The 18306-nt window shown below is 38.3% G+C and overlaps 2 protein-coding genes across 12 annotated transcripts in view; one reads left to right on the top strand and one right to left on the bottom strand.

Annotated features, from left to right (window-relative positions):
• MED12L (mediator complex subunit 12L) overlaps window positions 1-18306 on the top strand; it is a 424290-nt gene that overhangs the window by 309274 nt on the left and 96710 nt on the right. The gene's annotated exons all lie outside the window — the stretch shown is intronic.
• Window positions 5684-18306, bottom strand: part of P2RY12 (purinergic receptor P2Y12) — a 60106-nt gene continuing 47483 nt past the window's right edge. For both annotated transcript variants that reach the window (XM_020980870.2, XM_078147190.1), the window contains 2 exons: window positions 12578-12748; window positions 5684-9100 (listed from right to left, as the gene is read on the bottom strand). In XM_020980870.2, coding sequence (XP_020836529.1) covers window positions 8055-9086 — 1032 coding nt within the window. In that variant the 5' untranslated portion in view covers window positions 9087-9100; window positions 12578-12748 and the 3' untranslated portion in view covers window positions 5684-8054. The remainder of the gene's footprint in view (window positions 9101-12577; window positions 12749-18306) is intronic.

Genomic DNA, 18306 nt, shown 5'->3' with positions numbered 1-18306 from the left:
ATCTCCGTGACTGGGCACACTACAAATTTATGTTATTTAACCTCATGAGCCTTCACTGCAGCAAGGCATTTCTGTTGTTCGTCCCTAATTGCTTCACTATCTCGACTTTCATGTTCTCTCCTCGGCCCTCCCATGGCATCCCGTACCACCCAGGACTTCACCACTTGTTTAAGCAAACCATAACAACTGAGCCCACTGGTCATGGCTCCTGCTTTCCCTCTGTCTCACATCATTCATGCATATTCCCCCATGTTTTCCTCCACCAGGATCTCAGATGAAGAGGTGCTCCTTCTTTTTGTCAAAGCCAACCTCTCAATATGCACCCTTGATCCCACTGCATCTAATAGTTGTCATTGTTAGTCATTCCAGTCATGTCCAATTCTTCATGACCCCATTTGAGGGTTTCTTGGCAAGGATACTAGAGTGGTTTGCCATTTCCTTTTCCATCTCATTTTACAGAGGAGGAAACCGAGGCAAGCAAGATTAAGTGACTGGCCCAGGGTCACACAGCTAGTAAGTGTCTGAAGCCAGATTTGTCTTCCTGACTCCAGGCCCAGCACTCTATCCACTATGCCAACCTAGCTGCACTAGACTCTAAAAGAACTGCCCTAGGAGAGCAAATGGCTCTTCACTGTCCTCTCCCTTCTCTCTTATCTTCAACCTTTCCTTTCTGCTGGCTGTTTCTCTGCTGCCAACAAACTTGCCTGTGTTTCCCCTGCCCCTCAAAAAACTTTGACTTGATCCTGCCATCCCTACCAGCTATCACTCTATATGTCTCCTCTACTTAGCAGCTAAATTCCTTAAAGTTCTTTACCCACTTCCTCTTCATTATCTTCTGAATCATTTTTAATATGACTCTGACCTCATCATTCAACTTAAACAGCTCTCTCCAATGTGAAGAATGATCTCTCAATGGCCAGATCAAAATACCGGTCATGCTTCTTGACCCCTCTTCAGTGTTTGATATTGGGGATCACCTTCTCCTCCTGGATTCTCTCTCCCATCTAGGTTTTCACGGCTCTGTTCTCTCCTGGTTCTCCTGCTGTCTGTCTGATTGTTCCTTCTGTCTCCTTTCCTGGCTCAGCATTTATGTCATGCCCACTAACCAGGGACATCCCAAAAGGCTCTCTCCCGGGCCTTTTTTGCCCTACGCTGTCTTATCAGCTTCCATGAGTTCAATGACCATTTCTTTGCGGGTGATTCTGAGATCTATGTACCTTGCCTTGACCTTTCTACTGTCGTATATCTCTAAATACCTTTTGGACATCTCAGACTGGATGTTCCACAGACATCTTTAACTCAGCTTGTCCAAAATACATCTCATTACCGCAGAACTTTTCCCTTTTTTAAATGTCCCTAATTACTGTTTATGGCACCACGGTGTTCCCAGCCTGTCCCCTGCCCAGCCTCATATCTTATGTGTCATCCTTGACTCCTCGCCATTATTCATGTCAATATCCAGTTTGTAGTCAAGTCTTGTTGTTTCTACCCTAAATATTCAGGTCGCTCAAACTTCACAATATCTCTTGTATATGGCGCCTTCTGTCCACTGACACAGCTGTCACCCGGATATAGGCCCTGTTGTTCCAATAACATTTTAACTGATCCTTAACCTCAGCTAGACTTGTTTCAATTCTGTTTTAACTCACCTCCCTGCCTTATCTCTCCCCATGCCAATGACCACATCACCACCCTGCTCTGCAAACTCTGTTGGCCGCATGATAAAATGTAAAATCCCCTGGCATTCAGAACTCTTCCGTTTCCAATCTTCCTATACTTTGCTCCTCTCCACATGCTCTTTCTTTGATCCTCTGTACTCTTGCTCTGTTACCTACAGTTGCTTTGCCTTGGCAATCACTCGTGTTTAGAATCCTCTGCCCTCTCCCCTCTGCTCCTTAAATTCCATGGCCTAGTTTGAAGATTTCATTCTAATCCCACTCTCTGTAGTAGCCTTGCTCTACCCCAAATGCCTTCCTTTTGAGATTACCTTCCATCTACCCTGAACTGAACTGATTTATGCACATATATATACAGTCCCCCACCCCAATCAGATACAAACTCCCTCCTTAGTATCCGAAGCGCAGGCCTGATCTGTATCTGGCCACTGGACCCAGATGGCTCCAGAGGAGAAAGTGGTGACTTTGCACAGCCCTCCCTCACTTCAGTCCAATTCACTTTTGTGTCATGCCATCACCTCCCTGATGTCATGGTCCATGACATCATTTGTCCATGAAGGGCAAACAACAGTGCTTTCACACGGTGTCCAGCATATAGCAGGCATTTAATAAATGCTGGTTGACTGGCTACATGTTATTGTGCTGAGAATTGAAAGCTCTCTGCCAGGTTCCTGTGAATTCCTGTGCTCTGCATTCATTAATCACCATGTGTACGGTGTGTAAGACTTCAGAGGTTCTCTTGGACGACAGCAACGTTAGCTCTATAGAATTCGCCCTCTTCTCATCAAGCTCCAAAAAGCTACCCTGAGCACAGGAGAAGGCCTGTTAGGAAACTCGTGTGGGAAAAGAGCAAGTTGCTGTGCAGAACAAAAGGGAAAGGGAAGCCAGAGGGTCTCTTAGGGAGGTGTGGAGCTCTTTAATCTGTTTCACTCTGTGCTTCTTGAAAGCAGATATCGGCAGCTGCAAGAGAGGGCAGAGGGACTGTGATTGGCCGTGATGAACCGGTACCAGTTAGTACAGGAAGAATTGTTTTCAGGGGCCCTCTAAGAATTTTCAGAGTGAGATGTTGGTATTTCACAAGCTACTTGAATCTTGCTGATCGCTACGTTTATCAGAATGAGGCATATAAGTGGTGTAGGTGGCTACCTGGTGGATGTCGATGGCCTTTGAAGGGTTCTATCATGTTTGACAGTTTGGGGCCTCGAGAAATGAGGTAAAAAAATCATAGCATGACTTCTAAGTTTTTGTTCATTTTTTTATGGAATAGAGAATACAATCTCATTTTGCTCTGAAGGTGAAGGAATAAGCATTCACCCTGACCATACATCCCAATTCATTAGGTTGTTGAATGACTGTAATTAGTTCACTGTTCTAACAGGAAATGCTGTTGAAAATGCTTTCATAATTTGGAAAGAAACGGGGAAATCACATTTCAGTCACATTTCAAAATGCCATAAGGTGGGAAATGGGCCCTCAAAAGAGGAACTGCCTTAAGGGTAGCTACTTACAATTGTTTTAGGCAAAGATCTTTTGGGAGGATAACTTTTAAAGTGAAGGCATACTCAAAGTATTTCTAAGCCAGTTGGGCAGTAAATTAACCTCTTTGCTTTTATTATAACCCAGTTAATAGTGACCTAATATCTTTCTGGGAGAGAGGTCCTTAAACATTAATGCATATAGTAACCAGTTATGATTCCACAGGATTCATATGCTACTCACCTCCTTTCAGTGTCTCAAGGTGCAGAATGTGACAGGTTTATGTTAAACATGGCCAATGTGGGAATTTGTTTAGTTTGACTATGTACGTATATGTATGTATGTCTGTGTATACATGCATGTGTATACACACACACACACAATATATACCCCCACTTTTTTGGGGGAAGGAGAAAATGGGATACAGAGTGTGGATAGGAATAGAATAGAATAGTGAAGTATGGAAAGAGTGATTGAAGCATCTTTTTTTTTAAGAATATACAGAAGAAAATAGAAAACCAGAAAGAATCACAGATAAAGAGACAACTTTGAAAATTACAGGTTAATTAATTATGTATTTAAATACACACACACACACACACACACACACACACACACACATATATTTAAATGCAGCTCCTTCAAGGCAAAGATTATACTACAATTCTTGTTGTGCTTAATAGATGATTTTTGATTGATTTATTTGTATATGGGAATATAGTCAACTCACAATTTTCTACATTTTCATGATTCATATTGGAAATTTCCAAACACCGGTATATCTTTTCTCCACTTCCAAACTGTTTACTGGGCCTAATCTCTATACTCTGATAGTTGATTAGAGATGAAGGAAATGCAAAAAATGCAAAACAAAAAACCAAAAAACTTATATGAGCTTGTCATCGACTCAGTTCAGTGCACATTCATTTAGCACCAATGTTCAAGACACTAAGTGAATTACAAAAGACAAAGGTCAAAACAATTTTTGCTTTCAAGGAGATATCATTTAAGGAGGGGCAAGGAAGGTTAGATTATGACAATGAAACAAATGGTTCAGTTTAAGGACATTTGTAGAGGGAAAGATCACTACGAAATGGGGCAACAAGGAAAGACTTCTTATAGGAGGCAGAAGCTGAGCTGAGCCTTGAAAAGATGGACAACAAGGATTCTGAGAGATCGAGACGGGGGGAATGTGTTTAAGCAATAGGGAGTAACTGTGGGAAAGCATGGATAAGCAAGATGGAGGATGAAGTTCGTGGAGCCCAGATGTACCAAAAAATAGGTGTGGCTGACAACCATATGAAATAGGGCAGAGGAGTTAGGCAGGGTCAGATTGTGGCCTCAAAGCCTTTCTAAGTATGTATCCAGTAAAGGTCTAAGAGGAGACGTGGTCTGACAAGTGTCTTTAGGAATGATTTTGACAACTATGTAGAGGGTGGATAGGAGAGAGGTATGACTAGAAGCATGTAATTGTAAAGGAAAATGGCATCTGAAGGAGGGTGGTGACTAAATGGAGATGGATACAAAAGTCTTTGCAACAGATTCAGTGTGGAAAGTTGGTGAAGTGGGGAGGTAGAAGGAAGAGGTTGTGAGTCTGGGTGACATATGAGGATGCTGGGCTTTAACAGAAGTAGGGAATTACCAAAGAAAAGGGTGCTACTTCCTAATGCTGAATGGGAAGGAAAGCAAGGAGGCCAGTTTTTGTTTTTATTTCTTCCCCATCTAAGTTCACAGACCCCTCGGAATCTACCAATGGGCTGCTGGGGTTTTGGGGTGGGGGAGTTGGAGGGAATCTGTGGACCCCAAGTTAAAACCTCTTTGGTCCTAGTTCAGTCAGCAGAAATAGTAGCTGAAGACACAATCAGAGTTGCTTCCCCTCCCTTTTTTTTTTTAAGGAGGAGACAGGGTTAATCCTTAAAACCAATAACGGGAATCTTTATTTAGACATTCAAAATGAAACTGCTAACCAGAGATGTCAAAATCACAAGCCCATGTGGCCCACAAAATCCTAGAATGCCTGCCAATCAGATTAAAATGTAATTGGGAAATGTTTAACAGAATAAATAAATAATACAACAGAGATCATGTAAATTTGTGTTTTTCTAAGCCAACGTATGGCCCACAGGAATCTGTTTCTGTTTGATTTTGCCCAAGATATCAGGTCTCCTGGTCGCACCAGGGTGGCCTTCTCAGGAGCTCACACCTGGTGGGCCATTGTACCCAGTAAAGTTTTCACCTTGGGAGGTTCAAGTATATCTCTGACTTTATCGAGTCAGATTTTCCCATGGATTTAAATTATAAATTATTGTTTATATTTATCTTTAAATGTGTGGGTTCATCATACTACAAACCTAAGAGCACACAGCCTTAATATATGTTTTGGAAGACAGGAAGTCCAATCCTTCTTGCTCATTCCCACATAGGCTTATCTGAGGATTTGACTTGATTCATCATTGGCCATGAGTTTCACCTTTGGAACTCTGAGAGCTGTCACTCACAAATGTTATTGTTTTCAAAGAAAAAGATACCAGTGAGAAGTAGTTAACAGTTTAATGTAAATCAGTTGTGTTACATACCTGGCTTATAAACAAAATATTTTTCAGTTCTTACATGAAAAAAAAATAAGGTATTCCTCTGAGTTTCCTTTTGACCATTTTTAATAAACATACATTTTTTAATATCTTTTATTCTGACATCACCTAGATTTTCCACTGTATCTTCCCCTTCCCTCCTTTTACTCAGTGAAACAATATTCTCAGTTTAATTATTGATATCAAAAATTAGTAACAAGTATCTAGAAAACTCCACAGACCTGTATTCCTTTACCTTTAATTAAAGCTTTTTTTTCCTTTCACAAGAAAAGTCATTTAAAATGGTTTCTTCATGGTGCATTTACACCTAAGACATTTTGACTTACTATGAAATGTAATGATGTGGTTTCACTGAAAATTAAAATATTAGGCCATTCCCCCCCCCCGACAATTATTCATATGAAATTCTAATGTAAATTTCAGAATTGAAATCTCATGGGCATCTGTGAAGCATAAAAGGTGACATAAATACTTTGTAGTAAAATGGCATAACCTAAGCCAGGGATGGGGAACCTGGGGTCTTGAGGCCGCATGTGGCCCTTTGACTGAATCCAAACTTCACCAAACAAATCCCCTTAATCAAAGGATTTGTTCTGTAAAACTTGGTCCAAAGGCCTCACCAGAGGACCGAGAAGGCCACATGTGGCCTCGAGGCTGCAGTTCCCCACTCCTGACCCAAGCAGTACCATATTGGTACTTACACAAAAGCTCAGCAGTTCACATTTTTTATCTTTAGAAAATGTGTGAAGATAAGTCAGGTGAGATAACCCACTGTCGTATTAGTCTAGTGAACTGATTGGGTTTCATATATATGGTACTTAATAGGCAAGTGCTTATTGAATTGAATTTTTTGACAGTATCATTTTCAAAAGTCATATGAATTGTTGCCTATTTATATTTTTAGTTTTGAATAGTCCTTAAGGTTTGGCCATTATGGTGAAACAACTGGTAAGACAGATGTAGAGACACTGTTAAAGATCAGAGATTTCAGCGGTATGGGCATCCCCTCCACCTCTGCAGTCTCCCTCAGAAGACCTTCCACCTCTGTCCATTAGTTACTGTCCTCAGAAAAACCATGTCTCAATTTTTGATCTTCTCTTAGCGCAGCTAGGTTGGTCCTTTCAGCACAGACAGTAGTTACCAGCCCTTAGAAAAGGCCTTTCCATCTTGTTGTGAAACCTGCCAGAGGCTGCACCCCATTGGGTTAGCCTTTGATTCTTCCACATCACCCCCGTGCCCTGATGACGTCTTGGAGAGGAGCACGTTAGTGTACACACATATATTTAGATGAAATGTTTTTGTGATAAGGAAAAATTGTAGAACAGATTCATGTGTAATTTTAACTACTGTTTTATCATTTGCAGTTAAGCCTGCTCTACCTTTGAGTTAGCTTGCATAATAGTATGTAAATAAAGACCTAATGATGATGACAATTACGGTTCTACACTTACATTCTTTATGATGACCAGGTGGTACTTCAGCATAGAAGCTGAAGAAATATTAGACACAGAAATATCTATTAAATCAAACATTATCTGGAAATGAGTCAGTTTCCCTAAAGCATAATTAACAGTGTTTTACCCCATAAATAGTCAGAATTATAAGCTAAAAATCTATTTCCAGTTTCTGAATTGCTTTCATGACTGAATATCAGTGTACTAGAAACACATATTTTCCTTCTCTAGTGTCTCTGCTCCCATTAAGTGAAGGACACATTCTTTAGAAATTGAGAAGTTTATTTACTTAATGCTGATTTAAAGATAAAATTCATTTTCATTTGTGTTCCATCAGTCAAGTTAATGTTCGTAGTCCACTATCAGATATGCACTATGACCTTTGTTGCCCACTTATGACAACAAAACTACTTAAATATTTAGGTCAGTTACTGAGTTAGGAGTTAATACCTTAACATTTGTAAGTTTTGTTAAGTAATAATTATTGTTCAAAAGGTGGACCATTCCTTTCCCTTTAATAAGAGAACCTTATCAATAAAAAATCAAAGCAGGTAGTTCGCTATATAATCTTGGAAAAACATCTGTGTCTTTCTACTATGCTCTATGACTCTGTTATATGGTAGTTTGTTACACACCTTTCCATTAGGTTACTTCCCTACATATTAACGATAGCTTAGAATACTGAAAGGTCATAACTGAAGGTTAATAAAATATTTTGTTGGCTTCTCTAAAAAATTTCTTTGTTTCAGTGGATTTGTCCATCAACTCACCTGCTTCTCAGTAAGCAATAATACTTTTATTTATATAGTGCTTTTCTTCAACGAAGTTAGAGTAATGGAAATGTTTTTTCAATTACTCTATAATGGGATCTCTTCAGATGGGCTGCTGTTGTCCTGCCCTTTGTTTCTGATTTCCTGGGGTGAGAACATTGTAGGAGCATTTCTGTGTCTCAACATGCCCATCAAGGAATTCCTAAAGGATTTGCAGAGGTAAAAATATATGAATGGATCTAAGCATGCATTTAAGGAAGTCAACCACAGGGTGCTCTCTTTCACATAAAATAAGGTATTCTCAGCAGTGCAGTCAAAAACATCTCTTGTCTGGCTTAGAGTGTAGGGAATTCTGGCAAAATGAAAAGGCACAAAACAAATGAAAAACACAGCAATGACAATAAACACTTTGATGTTTACCTTTTTCTTAGGCGCTTTGCCCACCCCCCTCGTTCTTACATAGGATCGATAGAGCTCTTTTGTGATCAGCGTGTAGCATACAATTATGATGAGCAAATTGATCCAGAAAATGACTTGGCAGACGTAGTTGACAATTTCATGCCACACCAGGCCAAACTCTGACTTCAGGAAAGCGCATTTCTTCACATTCAAGTGCTCTGGTTTCTTGTTGGTTAAGATCATGTTTGGCAATGACAGGAGAAACATGAATATCCAAATCACGGCGGACAGAATCTTGGCCCCAAGCAGGTTGTTGAGGTTGGACGTTTTAAATGGCCTGGTGGTTTTCTGGTACCGGTCAATGGTGATCAAGCCAAGGAACGAGATGCTGATGTACATGGTGAAGTAGAATATGACAGAGGTGACCTGGCACACAAACGCCCTCAGCGGCCCCACCCCCAGCTTTGCGTCACTGAGAATTTTGAAGGGGAAAGTCAGTATCATGAGAAGATCAGAGATGACGGTGTTCTTGAGGAAGATGATGAAGTTAGATTTACTGGGGATTTGGAAGAAAATTCCCATTGCCAGACTGTTCATGATGATCCCAACAACAAACAGGACTGTGTAGAGCAAGGGAAAAAGAACTTGGGTGATTTTGTAGTCTCTGGTACAGAGACTGTCATTTCCAGTTCCATTTGTGAAGTTGTAGAGGTCACTCATTTCCCCCTTCTTACCTTTGGAACGAAAAAAAAAAAACAAAAAAATATATATACATATACACCTATCATGCTAAATATATACAAATGTTATATATTTGCATAGATTATAAACCTATATTATATGACATTTATATATAATAGATTAGATAGATTATATCTTTATATATAAATCACATTATGTACAAATATATTTATACATAATAGATAATGATTTATGTATAAATCATTATGTATAAACATATAATATGTAAATATATTTAGATAGAAATAATCTATACAAATATAATATAATATATAAATTTATATTAATATGTATTTTTAATGTAAATATTGTATTAAACCTCATGAATGTGATTTTGCTTAGATTTGTAGGTTTTAACTCTCCCCTTTAGTAGAAATATTGTGAGTTTAAGTTTTAAAATTATCTGTATTTGGAATCAGACTATCTTCTTGTCACTCCGCGTTATTGAGAAGTTAGAATTTAAGTTCATGGTGACTGAATTGTCATTTCATTTTTATTTTTTTAGTTGGCCTGTCAGACTTTATTTATTGCCTCAGATTATATTCCTGACAAGTTTACAGAGCAAACCGTATGGGTTGGGTTTTTTTTTTCATATTTTATTGTTGCAATTTTTTTTAACTTAATGGTATTTTATTTTTTACAATTACATGTAAAGATAGTTTTCAGCATTCACTTTTATAAGATTTTGAGATCTGAATTTTTTTCTCCTTCTGAATTGTTGATTATTTTAATAAAATGTGGTGGTTTGAGAGAGAAGCTTTTACATAGAGAGTTGTTTCCTATCTAATGATGATCACAGGGTGCAGAATCCCCACTTTAGAGAAAAGTTCTTTCAACTGAGATCATTGTAATCTTTTTCCCCCCTCAAATCCTGAGGCTTTTTTGAAGCACATTTTCTTCAATACCATTGATCAGTTTTTAATTTGAAAACAGGTAAATGATGAAATAATGAAGGAACAGAACATGTTTAATTTGGAATCTCAGGATTATTCTGGAGAATTCTTTGTTTACCTGATCATGGAGCAAAATGCTTTCCCAATATGGTTTTCTGGATTATGTCTTACCATTTTCTTTTTTCCTCTGGACCTGTGATTTCATCCCTCTTACCCAAAGTGGGCAATACCACCCCTGGGGGGCGCTGGAAGAATCCATGGCAGGCAGTAGTAGTACTCAATCTGAGACTTCTTTCCTAATTTGTAAGATTTCCCGTGGGGCGCTGAATAATTTTTTTTTTAAGGGAGCGGTAGGTCAAATAAGTTTGGGAACTTCTGCAAGACATTCATGTTTAGAAATCACCAGCTGCCATTGCAGATTACCAAGTGCTCCATGATTTGTAGTTCCAAATAGTTACCTGGGGCACCAGGAGGTGAAGTGCCCCAGGTTCTCACAACCAGTGTGTGTCAGAGGCAGGATTTGAACCCAGGTCAACCTGACTGTCTGAAGCCTGCTGTGCTGCTCTTCACTCTACTATGCTGCCTCTCAACATGCCTATTATAGAGAGCTTTAAAGGGGGGGGGAGGGAAGGAACAATCATTTGGATGTGTAATCCGGTGCCCTAGAATTGAAATGCAAATGAATTTCTTCTTTTGCATAAAAAACAAATCAAGCTCACCTTTTTAAATAGCTTTCTGTTTATTGATAAACTTCATCCACCATGTGCTACATCCTCCACTGTGTGTTAATCCCATGATTCCTAGTGATGGAGTTGACCCCTAGTCTTCAAGGGCAGTGGGAATGGAGTATCACCTTTATAGCATGTGTGATGAGGCTGGGTCATTGTTAGTTGCATGTCAACGAGCACCAGTCTATATCCAAGGTCAGAAAGAATCTCCTCACCAGTGCGTCCGGAAGGAGATGAATTTTTAGATCACAGCTCTCAAAAACCCTCTCCAAAGTCATGGAGTGGAGTTGCAAGCTGCACATTGAGGAAATCATGCAACCTTTAAGTCATGGGGGTTGAACCTGTAATTTTATTGGTGTCGAGAAGTCCTTGGGGAGGAAACTATGTCTGCAGGTCAGTATCTTATCTTCTGCAACTTAGTTTTCTTGAGAAGCAGTCCTCAACCATTCTTGTTCTCAGGACCCTTTTACAGTCTTAAGTATCACTGAGGACCCCAGAGAGCTTTTATTTATATGGTTTATATCTATCTGAATTTACTGTATTAGAGATTGACTATTAATTTTAAAATATTTTTGGTTCTCTTAAATATAACAAGAATAATAAACATACTATATCTTAAATAAAAGGTTTTATTTTTATTTTTTTTAAAGAAAAACTACTTTTCAAAGCAAAAAATTTAATGAGAAGGGTTTTGCAGATCTTAAAAGAAGATAACTTGGTTCTCATATCTACTTCTGCATTCAGTCTGTTGTTTTGGTTGAAGAAAACATGAAGAAAATCCTGCCTCATACAGTTATGTAGTTGGAAAAGGGAGATGTATTTTAATAGGCAGATAACATCTTAGTTTTATTGTATTGATATCCAACCTCATGGACCCCTTGAAAGGGTTTCAGAGACCCTCTCTAGGTCCTTGGACCATATTTTGAAAACTGTGTAGAGCATCAGTGAGCTGGCACTGTCAGAGCTAAAACTTGAACCAGTGGTGTGGAGGTCAGCCCTCTATCCACTAGGCCTGGTGCTGATAGCCTTGAAGCATCTACCTATTTATCAGGTAGTGACATATTGGAAAGTCCTAAGTTGGAGTGGTTCCTAATCTTGTAATGGTAGATTTTATCTTTGTCCACTACAAGAGCTTGGCATTTTGCAGCACAGAGAATTCTATTTTTTATTGTTATAACAGAGAATTGTAAATCATTCTTAATGTAACTTCAAGCCTAGTTTAGATTTCTAAAATTAATCCAGTTATGATAGTCAAATAACAACTCTACACATCTAATATATACCAGGGATTGTTCTCAGAGCTTGTGGATACAATGCAATACAATCAATTCCTTATTAAAAAAAAAGATAAATGTGGATAGTACATCTGGCTCTGTGCTTCCTTGTCTGGGGATGTTATTCACATTTGTACGCGACCCTGATGGCAGAGCTCTGAACAGTTCGACTTAATAATGATTCCTATCAGAAGTAAATAGATTTTATATTTTTAAAAGTACATTCCAAATACTATTATCAAACCCCTTTAATAGTTTGATGTTTCAATCTCAGCCATTTTTCTGACAGTAAAATAAGCTATCATTTCTTAACCTAGAACTCTTGAAGGTTTCCTCTAACACCACAGAGGAAATACGATACAGACTTATATTATCCACGAACTAAATTCACTTCTTTGTGTATCATTATTTATCAGGTGCTGTATAGAGTAGCAGTATACATAATAATATCATATAGATACACTTAAATATATGTTATATATTTATGTGTGTTTTACATCATGAAAGCAATTCTAAAACATTTTATTTTGTCGACATAGATATTGCAATATACTTCTAGATTGAAAGTTACTCACTCTGGAATAAGGCTCTGAAGGATCTGAATTTATTCAGTCACTGGATGTTAATCCTGCTTGGAGAGAAGCATCTGGTCTTTTGCTCTTTATTTCTTCCTTCCTTTTTTTTTTTTAAAGATGACAAAGCTTGTTCAGTATACAGATGGTTTCATCAGTCTGATCGTGGGTGTTCTAGAGAGAATGAGATGACTTTTTAGTCTTAGAGATTACCTTTAAAACCAATTGTGCACAAGCCACACTAAGGCTTTGACCGTCCACTGCACTGTTTGTCCCACTTCTGCTTTTATTTCCTGGGGAAAGGAGGGGGTTGGCGGGTGAATGGAGGGGGGAGGAAAGAGAGGGAGGGAGTTGAGAGGTCATCATTGAAAAAGCCATTTGAATTATACAAGTCTTTTACAGAGACACTTTGTCCAGATGATTCTTCTTGTATTTAAACTCTTCTGACAGTATTTTTTTTTCAGCTTGAAAATAAATAAAGCCCATTTCTTTCAGTTTGTGGCCTTGGCTCTTTCAGATGAGTATTTAACTGAAAGTGATGAAATTGTGTTCAAACACTGTGTGATCCATTACCTTGGAGCACATAATGACATTAGCTCAGCATTGAGTGCTTGTGAGGGATGTTAAGTCTTTTACCTTTGGTTTGGGGCCTGGCTGCTAATGTCATTACCCTGAAGCAGTGTTTCATGAGCTCTTTTATAAGCGGAACAGTTTCCCCACATTATAACGTATCAGAAGGCCCAATCACATTAGGAAAGAAAGCCTTTTCTATCATTACTGAGCTTATTGTATAAAGAGTCTTTCTCTAGTTTTCTGGAATAGAATTTAACCCTGAACACAGCATGTAGTTACTTCTTTCCGTTTGTAAGTAGCTTAATTTTTGGGGGGAGGGGGGAAGGGCAGGGAGTCCAAGTTGGGGTAAAAAGATCTAGATCTAGACCCAGAAAGGATCTCAGAGATCTTCTCATTCAAACCACTTATTTTATAAATGAAGAAACAAAGGCCCAGGGAATATGTACCTTATCCAAGGTCAGACAAGCAGTAAGCCTCTGTCACTTTGGGATAGTCCATATTCATTAAATGCTTATTAGTAGATTAATAGGAATTAAATATTTACTTAAATATTTTTAAAGGGAGTGAAATAGGAAGATGAGATAATTTGAAGAAAACAATGCTATTTCTTAACATAGTAAAACCTAACTGATTTGGGAGAGTTATTTCCCAGTGCTGAAAGCAGAAAAGAGTTGAAGCAAACCTCCCCCCCCCCCCCCCGCTGTTGCCAAAGTTGGGAGTAATTGACTGGTTTTGTATTAGAAATGGATTCTTTTTAAATTTGTGTCTGTGTATATGGTGAACATGTTTCTATAAAAATGCTTAGGATAGTCTGTTAATATTAGGCAACTGCTATTTATTCTTACGCCTTTTGGAGTGACTTAAGATAAGAAAGAGTTCAGACCATATTAAGTCCATATCTTTAGTTACATAATGACTCAGTTTTGTGGTTATTCTCTAGAAGAATACATTTTGCACAAAGACACTGGCGCACAAAAACTACCCTGCAAAGCAGTAGCCCCCTTGCTCTTTCCCACTGATAGCACTGGTAAGTATCACACACAAGATACTTTTGTGCAGTTCGGGTTTTCGGCTCTGGATTGGATATTTTTGGAAAAGATGCTATTGGTGCTGTGCTCCACCATGATCTGCAAAGTTCCCCTTCAATGTGGACCTGTCATGCTGCGGATGAGAAATAAACGGTACTAGCAATAAACATAATTCCCTGGACTTGAAGTCAGAAGGACCAGGGTTTGCTTCCTGGCTGTGACTTCCTGAGCCTCATTTTCCACACCTGTACAACAAAAGGGTTAGAGAAGATGCTCTTTTGGGTACTTTCTAGCTCTGAATCCAAGTTCCTATGGGCTGATGCTTGCATACAGATCGGTACTTTCTAGCTCTGAATCCAAGATGCTTGCATACAGATAGAACTTTATTTCCAAGTATGCATCTGATTAGATGACCCTTGGGAAGTCTAAGCCTTAGTAAATCCCCTTCTCAAATAAAATGAGATTAAGTGTACCTTAAAGAGTAATTGCAAGCTCTAATTAATGCTTATAAAGTACTTTTAAGATTCCAGATGAAAGACAGCGCTGGAAAGAAAATCATTATAACTTCAAGAAGCTCAGTTTGCCAAAATGAACTTGAGGTCTCTAAAGAGAACAGAGATCCCTTATCTAAGTAATTAGTTAGACTTTCTATGTATTATTTTCTTTTCAATAGTAATTTTATTTTTTCCAATTACACATAAAGACAATTTTTAACATTTCATGTTTTAAAAAAATGTTGAGTTCCAAATTTTTCTCCCTCCTTCCCTCCCTTCCCCCTTCCTAAAATGGTAAGCATTTTGATACAGGTTATGTATGTGCAACCATGTAAAACATATTTCCATATTATAGACTTTCTATGTTGAGAATTTGGTTGGTTGGAGAACCTTTCCAGATTTTTTCTCAAATGTGTGAATACAGTTAATTGAGAAAAATGACAACAAACAGGGCTATGCATATGTCATCTATACTAGGATTTAGTTAATTTAGTCTTTCTGACAGTCGCAAATCAGCAACTTGTAACTATAAAATTCTCAAAAAAACCCCAACAACACTATCTCTATTAAAAAAAAAAGTACCCTGTCTTGCTTAAAGAGTCTGTACACTACAACTAACGGTGCATTGTCACTATTTTGGGAGGGAGGGGGAGGGGAGGGAGAGAGGGATTCTGGCTCTATCAGTGTCTCGTCTCTAGTTAGAATTGAATCCTGCACGGCTACAGGATTTCAGTTCCAAGTCTGCTTCTGAAAATAACTCTACCAAGCCAAAGAAAGGAACATAGCCTTTCCACTGTGTCTAGGGCACCAAATACTTTCTAATAAAAAGAATATCTTTTTAGCCACATAGAAAATAATTATTTTCAATTTGATCACTGGACTGATTTGCTTCAATGGCCAGTGAAATTGATTGGAATACTGAAGCCAGCCTCTGCGTCTGTCCTTTGGGGAAAGGCCACCTCATTTGAGATTGCTTTTGCATTTGCGATTAGTTACTGAAGAAGACAGTAACAGGGACCTGATAACTGTTACCTTAAAAGCCTGCCAGTTTTCCAGTGACGTAGTATTTCCTGGGAAGAATCATGGGTAGTCTTAATTGTCAGAGTGCTCGTCTAAGTTAAGAAGTCTGAGTCTGCCTTCAACCAACTGTGTGATTGTGTGTCACTGGCTCTTATTAGGGAGAGTTGAGGGTCTTGAAGTCCCGAAAGCCTCTGACACAGGAACTCTGCAGTCACGGACAACTGACTTGACTGAGTTTGCCCCTCAGAAAATTAGGGACGATAATATATGCACTATCTCCCAGAAGGCAGCTAGGTGATGCAGTCAATAGAATGCTGGAGTCAAGAAGATCTGAGTTCAAGACACTTACTAGTTGTGTGACCCTGGGCAAGTCTCTTAACCCTGTTTGCCTCAGTTTCCTCAGTTGAGCTGGAGAAGGAAATGGTAGATTGCACCAGTATCTTTACCAAGAAAACCCAAAATGGGATCACTGAGAGTTGGACATGACTGAAATGACTCAACAATGACATCTCCCTCTTATTTTCAGGGTTATTTTGAGGTTCAGAGGAGGAAATGAGAATAAATACCTTCACATCACTACATATAAATGTTAGTTAATATAATGAAGCCATCTGTGATCTTCCCAGGAGATTGCGATCTGAGCCAACTTGGATTTTTTCATAGCCCTTTGCCATGATGACCTTTCTTTGACACTAATACTTAATCCATTCTTCCTGTTCCACAGTTATCAACATATATATGTCTTCTATGTATGTGCTGGGTAGACAAGATATACATATTAGGTCATGATTCCTCAGAGGAAAGGGACTGTGCCTTATTTCGTTTTTCATATCAAGTACCTAGCATAGTGCTTTGCATGTAGTTAGTAAAGGACCAGAGTCTGAATCAAATAGAAGTGAATTTATGGTTCCCTTCTTCTGTGGAAATCAACCAAGCACCAATAATGTGGTGGTTTCAGTGGAAAAATCTGTGTTGAATCATTTGTTTTTAAGACACTTGGTGGTTTCAATGGAAAAATCTGTATCGAATGATTTGTTTTTAAGACAGTGCTACAATCTATCTTTACTCATTGTAGAGCCAGAAAAGCGGCTCAGGGAGGAATGAATCAAAACTTCCCCGAAATGAGGACTTTTGGGCCTTGTAAAAATTTCATCATGGAGATTCTGATCTCTTTAATCAGAATTCTAGATAGGATCATTAAACTTCTGTCTTGTATTTCTGGGGCATCTTGCCTGCCGGCAAAAGGATTGCTCTTAATAATCTCTTGATCCACGTCTTAACTCATTGGTCCACAATATTTTCTCCCATTGTAAAGAAAGAATTTCAAATACAATATCCTCTAATTTAAAAGATGGCATAAAAAATTTATTGAATTCCTATACTTTGTGGGTATTTTGAGGAATAGTTCGAATTATCCAACTTAGTTCTAATTAAAAAGCTAAGTATTAAATTGTTAAAAACAATGACGATGAGCCAAAAATATTATAGATATGGTGGTGAAGGGGTATATGGTGGAAGGTAGAGTTCACTCTAGTCTCCAGTTAACTCCAAAGATATTTTGTGGGTCAGTCTTCTCCAAATTGTAGCTTATACATCCTGCATTGATGTGTTTTACATCTTAGCAATCAGCCATATGACACATTCTACTCACTAACCAAGGCATTTTTGTTGAATACTAATATAAACAAAATAATACCATAACAGTTCCCCCATAAACAAAGCACTTTGAACAACTGTAGGAAAAGAAAACCTTTTTAGGAATTATTTTTAACATTTGCAGGAAAGGAAAATGTGTGGCCAAAATACCTGTGAAGGGATTGGGGTAGTATATATGGGAGCAGACCGTCCCCGCTCCTGAAGGGCATAGTTACTGTTGTCACTGATGCCCTCCAAGTGATGATCTTGACTTTCCTTCCCGTCATTGCCCTCTTTTCTAGCCATTTGTCAGTAGCTGGTTCTGCACTCTGGATGTTCATCAGTGATGGCTTTGTAATGCTCTCCTGATGTTTTTTTACATCTTCCACTGCTTTCTTTCAGTTCTGTCAGCTACTTCCACCCTACTTTGGTTATTACTAAGCTCTTCCCCATCAGACCCCTCTTATTTATTTATTTATTCATTTGTTGGTTTGTTTATTTTTTTGTTTATCCCCCCCCCTTTTTTTAGCAAGTGTTTCTTTTTGCTCTGTCATTTTTAAAAAATTTTCTTTTTGTTGTTCTATTATGAACTTGACAAACATCACAAACTTGAGCATTTCTCTGTATAATAAAGAATATCAGAAGGAATGTATTTGAAACTGTGAATCTGTATTTTATCCCACTTATTTTTAAGTTTAGGTCCTGATTAATGTGAATAATGAAGTGGTCATTATTCAAATTTGGGTTAAATATTTCCATTGAGCTAGAACCACTTAGCATATTTTATGTAATTACAACTTTGAATAGGGTGAATTCAGATTTATGTGACCACTTCAGGGGATTCATTATTCAGCAATTCCATGGTTCTCTTTGTCTCTAGCCCCTTTTTACTATTTTAAAAATAGGTTATTCAGGGGGTTTTTTGTATTTTTTTCATCACTATGACTACCCCCATTCCCTCTTAGAAATCACATGCACATAC

The sequence above is a fragment of the Phascolarctos cinereus genome, unplaced genomic scaffold (assembly GCF_003287225.1).
Source record: "Phascolarctos cinereus isolate Bilbo 61053 unplaced genomic scaffold, phaCin_HiC Scaffold_7;HRSCAF=346, whole genome shotgun sequence".
Classification (NCBI taxonomy): domain Eukaryota; kingdom Metazoa; phylum Chordata; class Mammalia; order Diprotodontia; family Phascolarctidae; genus Phascolarctos; species Phascolarctos cinereus.
The sequence above is the reverse complement of the archived record's forward strand: the minus strand, read 5'-3'. Positions and strand labels throughout refer to the sequence as shown.